The 19,435-nt window shown below is 57.8% G+C and overlaps 5 protein-coding genes across 8 annotated transcripts; 4 read left to right on the top strand and 1 right to left on the bottom strand.

The window, feature by feature from the left end:
- Nucleotides 1–203: 203 nt before the first annotated feature.
- Nucleotides 204–3,398, top strand: HYAL1 (hyaluronoglucosaminidase 1). 2 transcript variants are annotated; one of them, XM_012639026.1, is made up of 4 exons: nucleotides 204–350; nucleotides 800–1,723; nucleotides 2,224–2,313; nucleotides 2,488–3,398. In XM_012639026.1, exons 2-4 carry the CDS (start codon nucleotides 824–826, stop codon nucleotides 2,803–2,805), a joined length of 1,308 nt encoding a protein of 435 aa, XP_012494480.1. In that variant the 5' UTR covers nucleotides 204–350; nucleotides 800–823; the 3' UTR covers nucleotides 2,806–3,398. The 2 variants fall into 2 exon arrangements, with proteins under 2 accessions (XP_012494480.1, XP_012494471.1); XM_012639017.1 differs by lacking the exon at nucleotides 204–350 and having other exon boundaries at nucleotides 362–1,723.
- A 323-nt stretch (nucleotides 3,399–3,721) lies between these two features.
- NAT6 (N-acetyltransferase 6 (GCN5-related)) lies at nucleotides 3,722–6,962 on the top strand. Of its 2 annotated transcripts, none has more exons than XM_012658540.1 (2): nucleotides 3,722–4,074; nucleotides 5,599–6,753. In XM_012658540.1, the coding sequence occupies exon 2, from the start codon at nucleotides 5,800–5,802 to the stop codon at nucleotides 6,751–6,753; it is 954 nt and encodes a 317-aa protein (XP_012513994.1). In that variant the 5' UTR covers nucleotides 3,722–4,074; nucleotides 5,599–5,799. The 2 variants fall into 2 exon arrangements, with proteins under 2 accessions (XP_012513994.1, XP_012514075.1); XM_012658621.1 differs by lacking the exon at nucleotides 3,722–4,074 and having other exon boundaries at nucleotides 5,581–5,870; nucleotides 5,956–6,962.
- Nucleotides 4,406–9,910, top strand: HYAL3 (hyaluronoglucosaminidase 3). Its single transcript, XM_012658440.1, has 4 exons — nucleotides 4,406–4,455; nucleotides 7,714–8,624; nucleotides 9,021–9,110; nucleotides 9,223–9,910. Exons 2-4 carry the CDS (start codon nucleotides 7,737–7,739, stop codon nucleotides 9,490–9,492), a joined length of 1,248 nt encoding a protein of 415 aa, XP_012513894.1. The 5' UTR covers nucleotides 4,406–4,455; nucleotides 7,714–7,736; the 3' UTR covers nucleotides 9,493–9,910.
- Nucleotides 9,911–10,153: 243 nt separating this feature from the next.
- Nucleotides 10,154–14,902, top strand: IFRD2 (interferon-related developmental regulator 2). 2 transcript variants are annotated; one of them, XM_012658246.1, is made up of 12 exons: nucleotides 10,154–10,536; nucleotides 11,967–12,086; nucleotides 12,174–12,258; nucleotides 12,367–12,491; nucleotides 12,575–12,732; nucleotides 12,896–12,946; nucleotides 13,037–13,215; nucleotides 13,303–13,408; nucleotides 13,735–13,872; nucleotides 13,955–14,083; nucleotides 14,160–14,255; nucleotides 14,375–14,902. In XM_012658246.1, exons 1-12 carry the CDS (start codon nucleotides 10,479–10,481, stop codon nucleotides 14,453–14,455), a joined length of 1,326 nt encoding a protein of 441 aa, XP_012513700.1. In that variant the 5' UTR covers nucleotides 10,154–10,478; the 3' UTR covers nucleotides 14,456–14,902. The 2 variants fall into 2 exon arrangements, with proteins under 2 accessions (XP_012513700.1, XP_012513779.1); XM_012658325.1 differs by lacking the exon at nucleotides 12,174–12,258 and having other exon boundaries at nucleotides 10,308–10,536.
- A 530-nt stretch (nucleotides 14,903–15,432) lies between these two features.
- LSMEM2 (leucine-rich single-pass membrane protein 2) lies at nucleotides 15,433–18,907 on the bottom strand. The gene is made up of 4 exons (XM_012658142.1): nucleotides 18,886–18,907; nucleotides 16,053–16,166; nucleotides 15,778–15,963; nucleotides 15,433–15,566 (listed from the first exon to the last, which is right to left on the bottom strand). Exons 1-4 carry the CDS (start codon nucleotides 18,905–18,907, stop codon nucleotides 15,433–15,435), a joined length of 456 nt encoding a protein of 151 aa, XP_012513596.1.
- Nucleotides 18,908–19,435: the final 528 nt, after the last annotated feature.

Genomic DNA, 19,435 nt, shown 5'->3' with positions numbered 1-19,435 from the left:
GCCCACCCCCTCCAGCCCCAGTAAAGCCACAAAGCCCTGCCCTAGTGCTGAGTGGGAGGGGCCGCTGCTGGCCCAGCCTTCCCACCCACCAACGTCCCTTTGCTAGAGATTCAGAGGTAGCCTTGCTGCCTGGCCTGGCCTGGCCTCCCAATCCAGGGCCCGCCCCTTGGCCCGCCCTTCGGCTGGGTGGGGTGACCCCCTACAAAAGCTCAGAGTTTCCAGCAGCCGCTTCCTCCGACAATCTCTGGCGTGGCTGGGGTCACAGTTGAGGAACGGAATCCGGCCAGGCCCTGCCTAGGCCCCTACCCTGGGGTCAGGAAACCCAGAGGATCAGGCCCTTCAGCCCTGAGGTCAGCAGGGGCAAGCGGGTAGACTGTCGGGTGTACAGGAGGGCTGGGCTGACCTGTCCTTAGTCACTGAGCATCCCTCCCTCCAATGGCTGGCCAGGATTTCTGGTGGAAGAGACAGGAAAGGCTCCCCCGTCATTTAGGTCAGCCTGTGGGCTGAGGGCCTGGCTCTCAGCCACTCTTCCCAGAACAGACGTCATGGCTTCAGTGGCCCTTGGGGAAGAGGGGTGGGCAAATTTAGGCCAGGGCAAGGCTTGTGGGAAGCAGACGGCAGAGGCCAGGCCGCTCAGATATACCCTCCAGTGGCCGTGATTCCCTCCATGTGTCTCCTCTGTCCATTGCATCCCCCCACCCACCCCAGGTCAATATTTAACTGAAACCAGAGCAGGGATGATTAATGAGCAAGGATCAGAAAGTTCATGGCCTGCTCTCAGCTCTGCCTCCCTGGCCAGGTTTCCCTAGACCGGCTCCATACCATGGCAGCCCAGCTGCTTTGCATCTGCGCCCTCTTCCTGACATCACTTGTCATGGCCCAAGGCTCCAGGGGGCCCGTGGTACTCAACCAGCCCTTCACCACCGTCTGGAACGCAAACACCCAGTGGTGCCTGGAGAAGCATGGTGTGGATGTGGACGTCAGTGTCTTCGATGTACTAGTCAACCCTGGGCAGACCTTCCATGGCCCTGATGTGACACTTTTCTACAGCTCCCAGCTGGGCACCTACCCCTACTACACGCCTGCTGGGGAGCCTGTGTTCGGTGGCCTGCCCCAGAATGCCAGCCTGGATGCCCACCTGGCCCGCACATTCCAGGACATCCTGGCTGCCATGCCTGCACCTGACTTCTCGGGGCTGGCAGTCATCGACTGGGAGGCATGGCGCCCAAGCTGGGCCTTCGACTGGGGCAGCAAAGACATTTACAGGCAGCGCTCAGAGGCACTGGTACAGGCACAGCACCCTGATTGGCCAGCTCCTTGGGTGCAGAAGGCAGCCCAGGAGCAGTTCCAGAGGGCTGCACAGGCCTGGATGGCAGGCACCCTCCAGTTGGGGTGGGCACTGCGTCCTCTTGGCCTCTGGGGCTTCTATGGCTTCCCTGACTGCTACAACTGTGACTTTTCAAGCCCCAACTACACCGGCCAGTGCCCACCAGGCATCCGTGACCAGAATGACCAGCTAGGGTGGCTGTGGCGCCACAGCCGTGCCCTCTATCCCAGCATCTACCTGCCTGCAGCACTGGAGGGCACAGGGAAGGCACAGATGTACGTGCGACACCGTGTCGGTGAGGCATTCCGTGTGGCTGTGGCTGCCAAGGACCCCAATCTGCCAGTGCTACCCTATGCACAGATCTTCTATGACATGACGAACCACTTTCTGCCCCTGGTGAGTCTTCTTCTGTAACCCTGCCTGCCTCGTCAGCCTGCCTTGTCAGGTATTAGGTCCAGCAACTGAGGCCACCACAGCCTTGGGACACTTTAAACTCGGGACACTTTCATCCATTCATTCGCACATTGAGCGTCTACTTTGTACCAAATTCTGTGAGGGAATTCAGCATTTATTAGAAAGATATAGGTTGGGTACAGTGGCTCACAGCTGTAATCCCAGCACTTTGGGAGGCCAAGGCAGGAGGAGTGCTTGAGGCCAGGAGCTTGAGCCTGGGCAGCAGAGGACTCTGTCTCAAAAAAAAAAAAAAAAAAATAGATGCCGTCCCTGATAGGCTAGAGGGAGCAAAGACAAGCTTGCCTTCTGGCCACCAGGGCCAGAGCAGCCCCAGGTGAAGGTTACAAATTATTTATCCCATTCAATGGTATAACAGCAATCTGCTGCAAGGCAGAGGGAGAGAGGGAGGGAGGCCCCACAGAACGGTGCTTTCTTCTTCCCAGGAGGAGCTGGAGCACAGCCTGGGGGAGAGTGCGGCCCAGGGGGCAGCAGGAGTGGTGCTCTGGGTGAGCTGGGAAGATACAAAAACCAAGGTGAGCTTAGGCCTGAGGTGAGGGTGGGGGCGGGGAGCCACCAAGCTGACTGGGGAGACCCCGGCTCACCCTTTCTACCTCCAAAGTCCTGGCTGGCCAGCAGGTGAGTGCCTCAATGCTCTAGGTGAGCCTATGCATGGCTGTGGTGTCCCTCACATTCCCCCTCCCACCCAGGAATCGTGCCAGGCCATCAAGGAGTACGTGGACACCACACTGGGACCATTCATCCTGAACGTGACCAGTGGGGCTCGTCTCTGCAGTCAAGCTCTGTGTTCCGGCCATGGCCGCTGTGCCCGCCGCCCCAGCCACCCTGAGGCCCTCCTCATGCTCAACCCTGCCAGTTTCTCCATCCAGTTCAAGCCCGGTGGCGGGCCCCTGACCCTGCAGGGTGTCCTCTCACTTGAGGATCGGGCGCAGATGGCTTTGGAGTTTAAATGTCACTGCTACAGTGGCTGGCGGGGAGCATGGTGTGAGCAGCAGAGCATGTGGTGATTGGCCACACACTGGGTTGCACACATCAAGCACTAAATGTACTTTGGGCCTTGCCGCAGCTTTCTTAAATACAGGCACAGTCATCCAAGTCATGGTCACAGTCAGGAGTAGACTCAGCCATCGTTGTGGGCATATGCCCTGCACACACATGCATGCTTACAGACCCAGACAGCTGCCGAAGGAGTTAGGACCACCGGCAGACACCATCCACTCCATGTCCACATGCATCTACTTGGCAGGGTCACAGACAATTCCTCCAGACTCACTGAGCCAGGCTTTGACTACAGCAATCACAAAAGCTGACATTCACTGAGCGCCTACTCTTTGCCAAGCCCTGTGCTAAGCATTTTAAGTAGACTAACTCACTCAATCCTCACGAGGCTATATGAGGAAACTGAGGCACCCACAGGGAGAGTAAGCACTTTACCCAAGATTGCACAAGAAAAGGGAGAAGCTGAGATTCAAACCCAGGCTGCTGGCTCCAGAGGTAGAGCCCTTGCTCATACTGGGTGTTGATAATAACCAGCTCTGCACGACCCCTGAATCCGCTGACAAACACCCGCCCAGCAAATAAAGCAGACATGATTTACTTAGCTGTTTATTGAGTGTCTAAAATGTCCAGGCCCTGGTATCCAGAGGGCACAGAAAAGGCTCGTCTCTCCCACCCAGGTCGGATGTCTAAGGGCGGTGGCTTCCCAGGGAGGGGCCCAATTTCAGGAAGGAGCTCCACGTGATCTGACCGTTTCCAGACTGTACCGGTGCCGGAGGCCGGCGGAGCTGAAACAAGGCTGTCTGAGCCTGGGCGGGGCTAGGCGGAGGCGGACCGGTGGGAGGAGCGGTTTGCGTCTGGCGGAAGGCACAGCACGTTGGGACGGGGCGGGGCCTCCGCGGAGCCGAGTAGAGGCGGGACCCGAGCCAGAGGCGAGGCCGGTACGGGGATGGGTAGCGGGGAGGCGAAGCCAGCCGCATATGCGGGCTGGCTCAGTTGGAGCTGAAGGCGCAGAGACTGAGTCTGCACCCGGTCAGTCTTGTGACGCGCAGAACCAGGGGCGGGGCCAAAGCGGCGGCGCGCGCAGGCCAGGGCGGGGCCTGGCCGCCGGGGTAGATTTAGGAACAGGTGGTGTGCCGCTGGCCGCGATCGCTGCAGTACGTCCGCCACACCGCTGGGGGCCGGCGCTGGCTGACCGAGGAGTCCGAGCCAGAAAGAGAGAGAGATACCGAGCCGGGCGGAGCGAGGACGCAGAACTTCCCAGAGACCGGCGCCGACATGTCAGTACCACCCCCTCCCCACGCGCTGTCTGTGCGTCCTCCCTGCGCGTGCGGTCCCCAAGTGGCCATGCAACCTTGCACGCCCTCCCTGCGTCGGTCGTTCCCATCCGGAGCATGCCGAGCCACGGCTACCCACAGAGTCAAGATTTCGAAGCCCCATCCCCAAAATCTCCATGGCCTGTGTCCTACTAGGGGGTAGGGGGAAACCAAGCCACGGGAGACACCGGGCAGCCCCTCTCTGAGCACTCAGAGCCTCGCCACGCCCATAGTGGGTGGGGTCGGCACTGAAGGGGTTAAGCCCTCCGGGCAGCCTGGGGCTCCTGGCCTAGGGGCGGATCTTGGGGCTTCCTTCCTTCAGACCTAGAGGTGCGGCTGATGCAGGTGAGAGGCTTACAGCTCTGTGAATGGGATGTGGTGTGAGGGGAGGGGGCTGCCATTTTACTGACCAGTGTTGAATGGGCCTGAAGCTCAGGGGAGGTGAGGAAGGGGACCTACGAGGCCCCCTCTGGAACAGGTGAGCAGAGGGGTAGGGCCTAGCTGCCCGCCCACCACAGAAATCCCCCCCACCCCTGGGCATAGACCCTTCTGCCAGCAAGACCTTGGTTAAGGTGGGCAAACAATGGGATTTGGGTACAGGAGGCCTGGGCCCCCAACCTGGTGGCCGTTGGACACCCCTGTGGATATAGGAAGGAAGCTGTGGTCTTTATCTAGGGTGGCTGCGAAACTCAAGCCAGTGGGGAACCAGGCCTGCAAAGGCAACACTGCTGTGTGACTGGGCCAGGCCTAGTGCTAGTGCTGCTGGGGCCCCATCTGAGGGGACAGTTGGGTCCATACCCAAAGTGTCCTGAGGTGGGAGAATTGCGGACCATGGCATGGGCTCTGTGCCCCAGGGAGAGAAGGCAGTCAAAGGAGGGGAAAACTGAGCCTGCTGGGTGGGTAGGTGGGGCTCCAGTACTGGTGAGGTGGTGGGCATGGCCCAGGTGGTTGAAAAGGCCAGCAGCTGGAGGAGAGTGGGAATGTAGGGAGAAGAAAGGGACAGGGGAACTTCTGGGGGCAGTGTTTCCTCGGAAGGAAACCTTGGGTGGGTTTAAACAGGCGATGTGGTGTCTGGTTGCATGTTCTTTCCGAAGCCATAGTGATGGACTACTAGAGACAGGATGGCCAACAAGTAAGCTGGGTTGGCTGTCTTGGCACAGTGAGGTCGTGGGGAGGACAACTTTGTAGCCAGAGCAGGCTTGGGCCAGGATTCCTGGGTTCTGCTCCAGCCTTCAGCAGCTTATTGTCGCCCTCAGCCTCTCTCCAACGTGGGGCAGGAGACCTGGATCCATTTCCCCTGCTCTCCCCTATCGCTGGTATGGGGTATGGGTCTCTTCCAGGTCACCTGTGCCATCAGGTGAGTGTGGGACAAGGTACAGCCCACCACTCACCAGTTTCAGTATGCATGGCCCCCTTGTGCTCTGCCAGCCTTCCCTGCCCCAACTCATCTTCCCTCCTGGCACAGCCCACCATGGCTGTTATCTACAGGAGGAGAGCCCTTGTGGTCTAAGGAGATGCCACTGCCTTGGAGACTGTGGTCTTAACCTCCAGCCTGGCACTGAGCCACCTGCAACCTACTAGGAGGTGACCTTGGCTCCCAGCCTGACTCATCTGAGCCTGGATCCTACGTGTAGGCAAGAGCCGACTCTGAGTCCTGGCCCAGCCAAGCTGACCGGTGCCCTAGCGCCTATGCACTGGATGGAGGTGATCCTGAATGCCAGCCCAGCTGAGCTGTCTCTGAATCTGGCATGCCAGCCAGAGTTGACCCTAAGATCCAGCCTGACCAAGCTAACCCTGGATCCCACACGTCAGCCAGAGCTGACCCCGAGCCCCCAGCTAGCTGAGGTGACCCTGGATTCCACACGCCAACCAGAGATGACCCTCAGACCTGGCCTGGCTGAGCTTAACCTGGATCCTGAACCCCAGCCAGAGGAGACCCCAGCCCCCAACCTGGCTGAGTTGACCCTGGAGCCTGTGCACTGCCGACCCGAGCTCCTGGGTGCTTGTGCCGACCTCATCAATGAGCAATGGCCCCGCAGCCGCGCCTCCCGCCTACACTCCTTGGGCCAGTCCTCAGATGCCTTCCCCCTCTGCTTGATGCTACTGAGCACCCCACACATGCCCACAGCGGCACCCATTGTGGTGGGCCATGCCCGCCTCTCACGGGTGCTGGACAGGCCCCAGAGCCTTTTAGTGGAGACAGTGGTGGTGGCCCGGGCCCTGAGGGGCCGTGGCTTTGGCCGCCGACTCATGGAGGGCCTGGAGGTCTTTGCTCGGGCCCGGGGCTTCCGCAGACTACACCTCACCACCCATGACCAGATGCAGTTCTATGCCCACCTGGGCTACCAGCTGGGCGAGCCTGTACAGGGCCTGGTCTTCACCAGCCAACGGCTGCCCACCACCCTGCTCAGTGCCTTCCCCAGGGCTGCCTCTCCCTGGCCACCCTGCAATGCCCCAAACCTGATGGTCCAAGTTGCCCCAAGGGGCCCCAGGGGGCCTCCATTGCCACCACCCCCTCCCCTGCCTGAGCCCGTGACCACCTCACGCCCAACTCCATCAGGGAACCGTCCGAAAAGCCTGCTGGAGACACAATACAAAGACCTGAGGGGATGCCCCATATTCTGGATGGAGAAAGACATCTGAGGGCCACCCAGGGCAAGAGACTGCTATTCTGGGTCAGTGGACTGCCTGGGACAGTACTGGCCTCAGCCCACTGGCCATACCTCAGCCCTTAGCCCCTGGGGGGCAGCTTTAGCTTGGGCATGTTTCCTGGGTACCAGCGGGGCCAGGAGGTGGCTGCACAGCTCTGGCTCAGAGCCATCAGTGTGGCTGAATAAAGGCTTCTGTTGGGTGTGGCTGTGACAGTTTATTTGTTGATCCCCACCCTCACCTCTCAGGTCCCCTATTCCTGCAAAGGCCCCAGATCTACCTTGGCCCTGCAGCCACTGATGAGAGGACACCTGTCTTTTGCCCCTCTAACCCTGCTAGGCCCAGGGGACTGAGTGGCTATTCTCTTCCCTGTTCACTCATTACCATTCCCTGAGCACCTGCTGTGTGTCAAGCTCTGGATCGGGGTAAGCAATGGAGAACTAAACAGGTAGGGTCTCCACCCAAAGGGACAGATAGGGAGACAAACAGGCATACAGTAGCAGGATCCATGCTGGGACAAGGGAGGTACAGAGGCTTCAGGAGCCCAAATGCCTTCACTCCACCTAGGGATCCAGGTCACCTCTCAGGATAGGTGATGTCACAACAGAGACTTGAGTGCTGAGTAGGAACTAAGCCAGGCAGGCAAGGACGTGGGAACTGAGTATTCTTGGGGCAGGGAACAAGATGGGCAGAGGAAAGAAGGGTACTTGTGACAGCTGTGAGTGGGGGAGGTATCAGAGGACACAGCGGTATCTTGACAGATTGAGAACATAGGAGGGAAGCTATTGGGATGTGGCTTCTCTGAGATTCCTATGGGACCCCTGGGGATCCATGATTTCCCCAGCTCCCCATCCTTATGGGGAAGAGCTGGGGGAGCTTTCCGGACTTTCCTTGCTGTGTGGAAGGTGTGGCCATGGCCATGAACTCTAAGCTCAAACCCCTTCTCTCCTACAGGTTGCTATCCCTGGGGTGTGACCATGCAGCTAGGCCCAGCCCTGGTACTGGGGGTGGCCCTGTGTCTGGGCTATGGCCAGCCCCTGCTGCAGGCCCCTGAACGCCCCTTCTCCGTGCTGTGGAATGTACCCTCAGCCCACTGTAAGGCTCGCTTTGGTGTGCACCTGCCACTCAATGCCCTGGGCATCATAGCCAATCGTGGCCAGCATTTCTATGGCCAGAACATCACCATCTTCTACAAGAACCGTCTTGGCCTGTATCCCTACCTTGGGCCTAGGGGCACAGCTCACAATGGGGGCATTCCCCAGGCCGTGCCCCTTGGCCACCACCTGGCACGGGCTGCATACCAGATCTACCACAGCCTGCGACCCAGCTTTGCTGGCCTGGCAGTGCTAGACTGGGAGGAGTGGTGTCCACTCTGGGCTGGGAACTGGGGCCGCCGCCGAGCCTATCAGGCAGCTTCTTGGACTTGGGCACAACAAGTGTTCCCTGACCTGGACCCTCAGGAGCAGCTCCACAAGGCTCGTACTGGCTTTGAGCAGGCAGCCCGTGCACTGATGGAAAAAACGCTGCGGCTGGGCCAGGCACTGCGGCCCCATGGGCTCTGGGGCTTCTATCGCTACCCAGCCTGTGGCAATGGCTGGCGCGGTATGGCTTCCAACTACACGGGCCGCTGCCAGGCAGCCACCCTTGCCCGCAACACCCAACTGCATTGGCTCTGGGCTGCCTCCAGTGCCCTCTTTCCCAGCATCTACCTTCCACCCAGACTGCCACCTGCCCACCACCAAGCCTTTGTCCGACACCGCCTGGAGGAGGCCTTCCGTGTGGCCCTTGCTGGGCACCCACATCCCCTTCCTGTCCTGGCCTATGCCCGCCTAACACACCGGAGCTCTGGGAGGTTCCTGTCCCAGGTAAGTGGAAGCTGAGGTCTGGGGATCTGAGTTGGGAAGCATGGCCTTGTCCTAGGAAGCTCTGAAGAGAGGACCTAGCCCAGGGAGATTTGAGGGGGAGGTCCTGATCTGGGGGTTCTGAGGGGAAGGACCTGTCCTGAAGCATCTGACAAGGAGGGCATGGCCCTGGGAGATTTTGAGGAGTAAGGCAAGACTCAGCCTTTGGACCTCTGATCTGAAGGGGGACATTCTAAGTGGAGGTCCTGAGAAGCCAGTCAAGAGGTTCAGTACAGAGGAGCCTGACTCTAGAGGTAGAATCAGATCATGGCAGTGAACCAGAAGAGTCTCTAGAAGATGGAGGTGGGCCTACATGGATCTGGCCCACGTAATCCTGGCTTAGCAGCTCTCTGCCTCCAGGATGACCTCGTGCAGACCATTGGTGTGAGCGCAGCACTGGGGGCGACCGGCGTGGTGCTCTGGGGGGACCTGAGCTTCTCCAGCTCTGAGGTGATCATTGCCCCCTTGAGCCTGTCATGCAGCACGTGCTGGGATCACAGGGTGGGGGAGAGGCCATGACAAGGCCATAGAGCAGGAGCACTGACATCCCTTCCCTTCTCAGAAGAAATGCTGGCATCTCCATGACTACCTGGTGGGCACCCTGGGCCCATATGTGATCAACACAACCAGGGCAGCCATGGCCTGCAGTCACCAGCGGTGCCATGGCCATGGGCGCTGTGCCCGGAGAGACCCAGGACAGATAGAAGCCTTTCTGCACCTACGGCCAGATGGCAGCTTTGGAGATTGGAAGTCATTCAGCTGCCGCTGTTACTGGGGCTGGGCTGGCCCTACCTGCCAGGAGCGCAGGCCTGGGCCTAAGGAAGCAGCATAAAGCCAGGAGTCCTTACCCCTGCCTCCTCTTTTCCCTGCTGCCACTCTCCCAGTCCTGGAGCAACTCTGTCCCACTCTTGCTCTATTCACTTACAGTCAGTCCTCCCAAGCACACACTCCACTTCCATCCTGCTTCCCTTGGGATCCCCTCAGGACCAGAAAAAAACAGTTATAAAAAAAACCAGAGGTCCTCTAAGAACATCTGACTCCTCATGACAAGGAAGCAGCCTAGGGGGAGTCAGGTTCCAGTTAGTTAGGGTTGCCACCCTGGGCTTTGTGCCTACACCTCTCTGGGTCCATGGAGAGGTCACAGGAGATCCGTTCAGGGATGTGCCCCAAGAAGAACTTGGGGAAGGTCTGTAAGTGCTAAGTTGTTGTCTGTACTCTGCTTTAATCATAAAGTAACTTTTTCTTTCACTACCTGATGTTTGGCTGTTCCCTCTGTTCTACCGAGCCCGAAGCTCTTCCCGTGGTCCTCAGACCCAGGCAGCCCTGTAGGCCCTGTCGCGAGTGCCCTGCTGCAAGTCCAGCAGTGGTGCTACGGAGAGGGAAGCTTCAAAGTTAACCACTGTGCACTTGCGCAAGACGCGGCTGGAGGGGGGGGCGGGGCGGGTACGATGCAGGGCATTGTGGGTGCATAGTTCAGCTAGAGTGTCGTTGGCTTGTGGGTCCCAGGAGTGGACTACAATTCCCGTTGTGCTCTACGCCCAGCTGGCCAGCGGCGATCAGCGCGCGCAGCCCCCTGGGAATAGTAGTTTTGGCCGCGTGGATGCGGGTCTGAGCCGGATAGCCGGGAACTCGTCTTCCCGGCTACCCGTTTGGCAGGGCGGGGGGCCTCGCGAAGATGGTGGCGCGCGCGGCGTGTGGCTCCCGTCGTCTGGCCAAGTCTCAGCGCAGCGCACCGGCCGGCGTCTCGCTGGTCTGGAGCGCCCACCCGCCGGGTCCCTGACCCTCCGCCCTCTGCGCCCCCCGCGCCCGGTTCCTGGCATGCCTCGAGCCCGTAAGGGCCACGCGCCCCGCAAGGGCGGCCAGCGCCGTGGAGGAGGTGAGTTGGGGGCCGGGGGGGCAGCTGATGAGAGCTGAGCGGGGCGCTGCGTGGGTCCCCGTCAGTGACCCCGAGGACCCTAGGGTGGGGAACCCCCTCTTGACCAGTACGGCACAGCTTCCCAGAACTCTGCTGAGGCCGGCACGTGCCCCAGCAGGCATCTGCCACGTGTGCGCCCAACTTGAACTTGCTTCCAGCTACCTGCCGGGTGCCTGTGCTCCCAGCAGTGACACGGCCAGCCCCTCTGGGTTTCGGTTTCCCGATTGTCTTTCCGGCTCAGTTGCCTACTTGGGTGAACAAACCCACTAGACAGAGCAGAAAGCCAGTTACCTCGCCAAACCCCGATCCATTCCTGGACTGGACAAGGAAGTTGGTGGGAGGCATGCCTTGCTCCAGAGAACAGAGGGAGGGGGCGATTGGGAAGCTACAGAATTAGGGCCTTGGCGGGCCTGGCTGCAGAAGGTGTGTGAGTATCCTAGAGCCTGAGGCTTGGGACTCCCTTATCAGCGTCTACCAGGACCCTGTCCTGGTGCAGTAAACACATGTGTTTACTCTGCTGGGATGGGGTGCCTGCCAGGCATAGCTTTAAACTGGCCACCACCCTGATGCAGTTTGGGTGGGGGAATATCTGATAGGGTACGGAACGTGCTCACTTAATGCTGTCAGCCCCAGACTTAGGAACCAGGGAGACCCCAGGTTAGGGGCTTCTCGGTGAGTCCTAAGAAGGTGGAGAAGAGGGCACCATGCAGAGAGAACAAGTTGCATGAAGACCGGGCAGCTGGAGGGACCACAGCACAGTGGAGCATATGAGGGAATGCTGGGCTGCTCTGACAGGTGGGATAGTAAGAGAAGAGGTGAACAGAGGCTAGTGTGTGGGCTGGACTTTGTCCTGTAGGCAAGGGGTGTAAGTAGTTCTGAGAAATAGAGCCAGCCTGGTGATCATAACCTGTCCAGAGCACTGCCACAGCAGCCACCCTTGCCAAAGTCAGCCCTTAGCCCTGGACAGATCCCACGCACAGTAGTGCTCCAGCCCTACTGACCCTCATACTCACTTGTGTTCACCTATTTTCAGGGACTCGTACAATCAGGGGCCACTGCACTTCTTGCCTTCCCAGAGTCTGGGGAGCCTGTGTATCCACCCAGGACTGAAGGCCCAGCCTAGGGATGACCTGGCAGGCTTGGTGGGCAGTACCTCCCTGAGGCTAGAGCCTGATGCTATCAACAGAGAGACCTCTTTCCATATTTATATTTTCTCCTGCTTCCTGGCTCCAGTCCCCTGAATCAGCCCCTCTGCTGCCTGCCTCATCTTTGGTTTTCTCATCTCAGAGAGGAGGCGGTATTATGTCTTATGGGGCCATGAGGTTGGCGAGGGAACCCTGCCATCCCTCATCAATGGAGGCAGGTTGAGTGCCCCATTCCACTCTTCTCAGGTGCCCGGAGCAGTGCCAAAGCTGACTCAGGTTCCAGTGAGGATGAGGCAGCCAGTGAGGCCCGCAGCACCACCAGTGAATGCCCCAGCCTTCTCAGCGCCACGGCCGAGGACAGCCTTGGTGAGAGCGGGTAGCAGTTTGGCAGGGACTTGGTGAGGGCTCCTTTGAGTGAGGGCAAGAAGTAGTGCTGACCAGCTGGCCTTGCAGGGGGGGATGTCCTGGATGAGCAGGGCCAGCAGGAAGACCTCGAGGAAAAGCTGAAGGAGTATGTGGACTGCCTCACAGACAAGAGGTACCCCTGGCTGCCAGCCAACTCCTACACCCAGGTCCCTGCTCAGCCCACACCAAGTGTGACCAAGGGAGAGCTGACCCATATGGCCCTTCTTTCTCCACCGCCCAGTTTCAAGATCCGGCAAGGTGCTCTGGAGAGCCTGCGCCTGGCCCTGGCGTCCCGCCTACTCCCTGACTTCTTGCTAGAGCGCCGCCTCACACTGGCCGATGCCCTGGAAAAGTGCCTCAAGAAAGGTTGGAACCAGGGGTGTGTGGGAGACTTAAACTGGGGAGGTGCTGACCCTTGCTGCATGTGCTGACTTGAAAGCATCCCACAGGGAAGGGTGAGGAACAGGCCCTGGCTGCTGCCGTGCTAGGCCTGCTCTGCGTGCAGCTGGGCCCTGGACCCAAAGGCGAGGAGCTGTTCCACAGCCTGCAGCCTCTGCTGGTCTCTGTGCTCAGTGACAGCACAGCTAGCCCTGCTGCCCGGCTCCACGTGAGTGTCTTCATGAAACCCTTCCCCTACCTTATCCTTCAGCAGGCTGGTGGGTTCCACCTGCTTTCAGGCTTCCCTACTGTCGGGGATGGTGGGGGTAGGCCCCATGGCTGGGAACCTAGCCACACCCCCTGACCATGGCCTGGCCTTGTCCTCACAACAGTGTGCTTCTGCTCTTGGCTTGGGCTGCTATGTGGCTGCTGCTGACATCCAGGTGAGTGAGTGGCCTTTGGGCATAGATGATAGAGCACCTAGGCCCATAGCTCTGCCCCTGAGCCACTCCCCTGCCTCCTTGTGCTTCTAGGATCTGGTCTCTTGTCTTGCCTGCTTAGAAAGTGTTTTCAGCCGGTCCTGTGGTGTGGGTGGCTCTACAGTTCCAGTGGTCCCTGCCAGTCTGCATGGCCTGCTCTGTGCTGCCCTGCAGGCCTGGGCATTGCTGCTCACTATCTGCCCCAGCACCCACATCAGCCACATCCTCGACAGGTAGGGGCTGCTGCCCAGTGGGAGGAGGAGGGGAATCTCAAAGAGGCCCCCAACCCACACATGTAGCTCAGCCTGCCCCTTCCCTAGGCAGCTGCCCCAGCTGCCCCAGCTCTTGTCCAGTGAAAGTGTGAACCTGCGGATCGCTGCCGGTGAAACCATCGCACTGCTCTTTGAGCTCGCCCGGGACCTTGAGGTTTGAGGGACAGATGTGGGGTGGGGTCCCTACTAATATCACCTGCCCATCCCAGGCCGGTTGCAGGGAATGGTGCAGAAAACAGAATGACCTTGGGTCAATATGCAGTGGAGGTGGCACCAACACAGACTCGCATGCTAGGTGCTAGGATGCTATGATGGGGGCCCTGAATAGGGGTGTCCCTGGCCAGGCAGAGGCCAAGGGAGGGGTTCAGAGGGGCCAGGCAGAGAAGGGCTCTCAGTGAAAGGAGGGGTTTGGGCAGCCCAATGTTGAGAGCCAGCAGAGCTCAAGCTTCTGCCAGATACCCTCCATCGCTCCCACTACAGGAGGACTTCATTTACGAGGACATGGAGGCCCTCTGTAGTGCTTTGCGCACTCTGGCCACTGACAGCAACAAGTTCCGTGCCAAGGCTGACCGCCGGCGCCAGCGGTCTACTTTCCGCGCCGTGCTCCACTTTGTTGAGGTAAGAATCTGTGTGTCCTGGGGAGAGTGCATCTCCAGGCATAGCTGCCAAGCCCAGTCACATGGGCCTCTCTACCCTGCAGGGCGGCGAATGCGAGGAAGAGACAGTCCGCTTTGGGCTTGAGGTGCTCTACATGGACACCTGGGCCCGGCACAGGATCTACGCTGCCTTCAAGGAAGTGCTGGGTTCGGGCATGCACCACCATCTCCAGGTGGGGAGGACAGGGATGGGGCACTTGGCTTAGCTGCTTCAGGCTGGCCTGAGCTTACTGTCCTTTTTGTCCCCAGAACAACGAGCTACTCCGTGACATCTTTGGCCTGGGCCCAGTGCTGGTGTTGGATGCCACTGCACTGAAGGCCTGCAAAATTCCACGATTTGAGAAGGTTTGCACCCTTGGGCACCTTGGTCTTCCCTCTGTTCCCCTGTTTCCTGGAGGGCTGGAGCTCTGCAGGGGCTTCCTCCTTCCCAGCTCACCAGGTCATCCCTCTTTGCCCCACCCCAGCACCTGTACAACGCTGCTGCCTTCAAAGCCCGGACCAAGGCTCGCAGCCGCGTGCGGGACAAGCGGGCAGACATCCTGTGAAGCAGGACCAGCTAAAGAGAAGACCAGCCATACCCTTGCCCATATTTTTAACAGAAGACAGTGCAACAACTGGTCTCTGCCAGTAATTGTCGCTTTATTTTTTTAATGACAAAACCAAAAACAGACATGGAGTGGGTGGCTGGGGGCCAGGACACTTGGGACCCTGGCCCTTCATCCCTGCACTCAGCCCTGTGCCCTTTCCTGCCCTGTCTCAGGCTGGGTCAAATGTGGCCCAGGGCTGTGGGGCAGACAGTAGGGGAGCTGTCCCTTCTTTTTCTTTCTCAGGCTTTGCTCCCCTGGGATGACCCACTTCCTTGGGGGAGATGGCATTTAGACAAATGCCACCACAGCAGCTGGGGAGGCAAAGCTACCTGGAATGGATTTGTTTGCTGATTTTTAAAGATTATTAGGGATAATTAAACAGAATGCTCAGCCTTCTGTGGTCTTGACTCCTGGGTATCTATCTCTGTCTACCCTCCCTCCCCATCCACCACCCTAGTCTTGGGCCCAGCTGGGTCTTCCTCCATCTCACCTTTGTCCTCCAAGGCAGTCTCCCTAAGTGGTCCCCCTCCCCCTATTCAGAGTCTAGCCTGTCTTTGAGAGCCGAGGCTGGACTCCCACTGGGCAGAGTTTGAGAGACAGCAGTGAGAGAGAAGCTATTTCTACACTTCTGAACCTGCCATCTGCAGATGGCCAGAGGGTGCTGACAGGCCACAGGAGGAGCCAGGAGGCTGGTTCCCCTTCCCCTGACCTTGGACCACCCAAAAGCAAGGCCTGGGCACCAGAAGCCTTGGCTAGGCCTGGCTTGAAGCGGGCAGGAGAGTCAGGCAGCTGTGGAGTCACATCAGGTTCTTAGACGAAAGGAAGGAAGGAAGTAGTGTAGATGTGGCCAATGGCAGGAGAGGAGAGATCTATCTGCATTCACTTTATCCCCACCCCCACACATACTCCTCCAGGCCCCAGGTCAAAATGGCATCTCAGCTGGGTGCTTGGGCCTCACTGGAGTTGAGCCTCCGCAGCTGACTGAGGCTGGCCAGGCGAAGTTTGAGTAGCGTCTCCTCCTGGGTGTGCAGTGTGTGTGCCAGGATGCGCAGGGATTCACTCTGCAGCACTGCAAATGGGTAGGCAGGAGTGGGAGATAGTCAGACTATGCCATCCCACAACCTCCCCCCACCCAGCCCAGCACCCAGGGTTGCCCATAGAAGCCCCCAACCCCAGCCTTCATTGCTGCAGCATCTGCAGTTGCTCCTTCCAACTGCACAGAAGGGCTTCCCAGTCTCCACTGCCTTGCCCTCTTCCCACCGGTGCCCTGTCATCCCTACCACTCAGGTAGACGGCCAGGATGGCGAGTGCCAGGCAAGTGAGCACCAGCAGCGTGAGCAGCAGCAGGAAGCCCCCCCTGCTATACACAGGGCTGCAGCTGGCCTGGGCACACAGTGACGGTGGCAAAACACCCAGGAGCTCATCCCATGGTCGTGCCTCTTCAGTCAGATAGGGGTGCAGCAAGCCTGCAGGGTGGAGGGGACATCAGGAGGGCAGCAGGTTCGCTCACTTTCGTCCCCACAGCACCTCCATTCTACCTCCCTGCTCCCCTCACCTCCACTGTGTAGGTCACTGATGGACTCCACTTGATGCAGGTGCACCTCCTGCACGTGGTTGGGGGCCAGTGGCCCCCTGCCGCTCCGGTTTGGCATCCTCTGCACCATGGTGTCTGCAGGGGCAGCACGGGGCTGATTCAGCTGAGGTGAGTCATCCCCTTCCTTCTCTCAGCTGGCTTCAGGTAGCAGGGACTTGGGGAGGATGGGGATAGTGGGGCATTTGGCTCCAAATCCCCTAAAACTGACCAGGAATGACCCTTGATTTGGATCCCCAACAGGAGGTACACCTGATTTATTTCTTTCCAAACCCCTCAAGGACTTTCAGGCATTTCTCTGCCAGCTCATTTCTAACAAATAGTTTATCAGCCTTGCAACCCACAGCACATGGAATTGAGTCCTGCCTCTGTTATCATTGGTTTTCCCTGCAGACCCTGTGAGTTAGTCATTAGGCCACACCCAATGCCTGGTGGCTTCTCATGCTAGCCGTTGTGCTGCCGTTACCTCCTGGCCTGGGCTCTGCGTTCCTTAACATACGCAGTGTGATTTTGCATGATTCTGTGATCCTTGCTGCTTTCGAGCAACAGCACTGCTGGAGACCCTCCTTTGTTTTGAACACCTCTGAGGCTTCTCCCTGTAGGCAGCTCTTTGAGGCGACTTGGGCATTAATAACCTCCAGGACATCCACCATTGAGTATGCAGGTTTTCCCCAATTTCCCAATAGTTACTATGGCAATTCCCAGAAGTGGAATTATTGCATCCAAGAGCAGGGATTTTTTTTTTTTGAGACAGAGTCTCACTCTGTTGCCTGGGCTAGAGTGCTGTGGCGTCAGCCTAGCTCACAGCAACCTCAAACTCCTGGGCTCAAGCGATCCTCCTGCCTCAGCCTCCCCAGTAGCTAGGACTACAGGTGCATGCAACCATGCCTAATTTTTTTATTTTTTTCTATTTTTGGTTGCCCAGCTAATTATTTTTCTATTTTTAGTTGAGACAGGGTCTCACTCTTGCTGAGGCTGGTCTGGAACTCCTGAGCTCAAGCTATCCTCCCACCTTGGCCTCCCAGAGTGCTAGGATTGCAGGCATGAGCCACCATGCCCACCCAGGGATTTTTTTTAAAAAACCTGTTATCAAATTGTCTTCCAGAAAGGCTGTCCACGGCCCCCAACAGGGTACCACATTCCCACCATTAGGCATCCCCATTGAAAATATATATTTATGGCCGGGCACGGTGGCTCACGCCTGCAATCCTAGCACTCTGGGAGGCCGAGGCGGGTGGATTGTTTGAGCTCAGGAGTTTGAGACCAGCCTGAGCAAGAGGGAGACCCCATCTCTACTAAAAGTAAAAAGAAATTAATCGGACAACTAAAAATACATATAAAAAATTAGCCAGGCATGGTGGCGCATGCCTGTAGTCCCAGCTACTTGGGAGGCTGAGGCAGGAGGATTTACAGGTCCCAGGAGTTTGAGGTTGCTGTGAGCTAGGCTGACGCCATGGCACTCTAGCCCGGGCAAAAGAGTGAGACTCTGTCTCAAAAAAAAAAAAGAAAAGAAAATATATATTTATGTGTAAGTATGTACACATATATTTGCTAATTTGAGAGATAGAAATGGCTTTTTTTGATTGATTTGATTGGGTTTCTTTGTCTAGAGAGGCTGAGCAATGTGTGTGTGGCTTCTTAATTATCCATTCACAGCCTCTGCCCATTTAGTCACTGGTCTGTGTACTTTTCTTGTGATTTTAATTATTTATTTTCAGAAGCATCAAAGCATTTTGTGATTTCTAAACATTTAATTATATTATCTTCTGGTTCTTTGATTTTTTTAAACTCTTGATCCCATAAGAGCTCCAGATGTCCCCCTGGAAGCTAGATAACAAAGTACAGAAGGGAAGTTGGGGGACATCTCCTGATAGGTGCAAGGGTGGCCTTGTACTCTCTGGGTCTGTCACTCTCAGGACAGTTACTTATCTTCATGATGTACTTGAAACTGCCCCTTGACATGCTCAAAAGCAAGGAAAACAGGTGCTGCGAGTCATTATGTCTGGGTGGTGGGTTAAAGGTCATATTAAATTCCCTCTTTGCACTTTGCTGTGCTTTACCCACACTTTCTAAATTGAATGTAGATTCTGTTTGTTACAGGAAAAATACACAGTAAATGTTACCAAGACCCCAAAAGAAGGCAAACATTTCCCCCTACCAGGGGTCAGGCCAAGCTGGGCTGTGGGCTATGAGCTGGAGCCATGGAGCAGTTGGTCCTGCGTCCTGGCCAGCACGGGAGCTGTAGCTTCCTGGATTCCTGCTGGTCTGGCCCTTTGAGCCTCAGTACTTCTTAGGTGCAGTGGAGCAGTTAGGTGAGCGGCCACCAAGCTCTTGACTAGCTGAGTCTCAGTCTGACCAGGCCTAGGGGATATTTAGACCCAAGTTGGCCTCTGGCCTATCTACTGCCCAGTTCCTGGGCCAGATACCCAAATGCTTCCTGGAACCACTCCCACCCCAATCCTAGCTTCTTCCCTGAACGGGCCATGCAGCTGCCTGGATGCCTACACCCTCCTGGGCACAGCCTGTAATTGACCCACTCCTAACTGGGTAGCTTCCCCAATCCCTCCCTGCTATGGCCAGCAGGGGAAAGTGAAGCAGGGCCTGAGGTGGGGAGGGGTTTCAGGCACAGCAAGCTCTTCCTCCATGCACAGGGGGGTAGGTCCCTTTACTAGAGTTTAGACATAAAACTTGATAACTGGTCAAGACAGAGGTCAGTGGGACAAAGGATGGGTCTCTCCATGGTCCACAGAGTCACAGGACTGGGGTCTTACCCTCCCTTCTGGCCACCCTCTCCTACCTTCTTGGGTCTCCTCAGGCATGGCAAGTGGTGGGCAATCGGGGCCAGTGAGGGTGTCCAGTGGCAGGATTGAACAAAGGCAGCAGTGGCTCCTCTGAGAGCCTGGGGAACGCCTGGCTGCCGCCCAGCCTGGACCTAAAATAGGCCTGAGCTCAGCCCACTGGGCTATATTTAGAGGGGGTAGCTCTCAGCCATGGGAAGGGGCAGAGTGACCCACATGGGCCATCCTGGACTATCTACCTGGTGATGGTGCCCAGCCAAGAGCATGCTTCCACTAGCACATGTGCCCAGGGGCCTTCTTAGGGAACCACACCCCCACTTGCAGAGGCCTTGAGGCCCCTCCATCTGGAATAGCCACTTCAGGCTCAGTTCCAGCAGGGCCCCACATGGCAGCCAAGACATACAAGGGGATTCTGTGCATCTACTCAGTCACCACTCCTCCCCAGCAGACATCTACCCATAGCCCAGTCACCTCTCCTTCCGGCAAACACGGGACAATTACCCACCCACCACTGTGTGTGACCTGCCAGGAGCACAGGTTGGAAGTGGT

This window comes from Propithecus coquereli, unplaced genomic scaffold, assembly GCF_000956105.1.
Source record: "Propithecus coquereli isolate 6110/MARCELLA unplaced genomic scaffold, Pcoq_1.0 Scaffold1, whole genome shotgun sequence".
Classification (NCBI taxonomy): Eukaryota; Metazoa; Chordata; class Mammalia; order Primates; family Indriidae; genus Propithecus; species Propithecus coquereli.
This window is presented reverse-complemented; position numbering and strand designations above follow the sequence as displayed.

Excerpts from the sequence above, each read along its gene's own strand:
- HYAL1 (XM_012639017.1), top strand. The coding sequence starts at position 767 with ATGGCCTGCTCTCAGCTCTGCCTCCCTGGCCAGGTTTCCCTAGACCGG. Across the intron at positions 1,724-2,223 it reads CGAACCACTTTCTGCCCCTG|GAGGAGCTGGAGCACAGCCT; the intron begins GTGAGTCTTCTT and ends TCTTCTTCCCAG. Across the intron at positions 2,314-2,487 it reads GGGAAGATACAAAAACCAAG|GAATCGTGCCAGGCCATCAA; the intron begins GTGAGCTTAGGC and ends CCTCCCACCCAG.
- NAT6 (XM_012658540.1), top strand. The coding sequence starts at position 5,800 with ATGCACTGGATGGAGGTGATCCTGAATGCCAGCCCAGCTGAGCTGTCT.
- HYAL3 (XM_012658440.1), top strand. The coding sequence starts at position 7,737 with ATGCAGCTAGGCCCAGCCCTGGTACTGGGGGTGGCCCTGTGTCTGGGC. Across the intron at positions 8,625-9,020 it reads CTGGGAGGTTCCTGTCCCAG|GATGACCTCGTGCAGACCAT; the intron begins GTAAGTGGAAGC and ends CTCTGCCTCCAG. Across the intron at positions 9,111-9,222 it reads TGAGCTTCTCCAGCTCTGAG|AAGAAATGCTGGCATCTCCA; the intron begins GTGATCATTGCC and ends TTCCCTTCTCAG.
- IFRD2 (XM_012658246.1), top strand. The coding sequence starts at position 10,479 with ATGCCTCGAGCCCGTAAGGGCCACGCGCCCCGCAAGGGCGGCCAGCGC. Across the intron at positions 12,947-13,036 it reads TGGCTGCTGCTGACATCCAG|GATCTGGTCTCTTGTCTTGC; the intron begins GTGAGTGAGTGG and ends TTGTGCTTCTAG. Across the intron at positions 14,084-14,159 it reads GCATGCACCACCATCTCCAG|AACAACGAGCTACTCCGTGA; the intron begins GTGGGGAGGACA and ends TTTTGTCCCCAG.
- LSMEM2 (XM_012658142.1), bottom strand. The coding sequence starts at position 18,907 with ATGCCTGAGGAGACCCAAGAAG. Across the intron at positions 16,167-18,885 it reads GCCTGAGGAGACCCAAGAAG|ACACCATGGTGCAGAGGATG; the intron begins GTAGGAGAGGGT and ends CTGCCCCTGCAG. Across the intron at positions 15,964-16,052 it reads CAGTGACCTACACAGTGGAG|GCTTGCTGCACCCCTATCTG; the intron begins GTGAGGGGAGCA and ends TCCACCCTGCAG.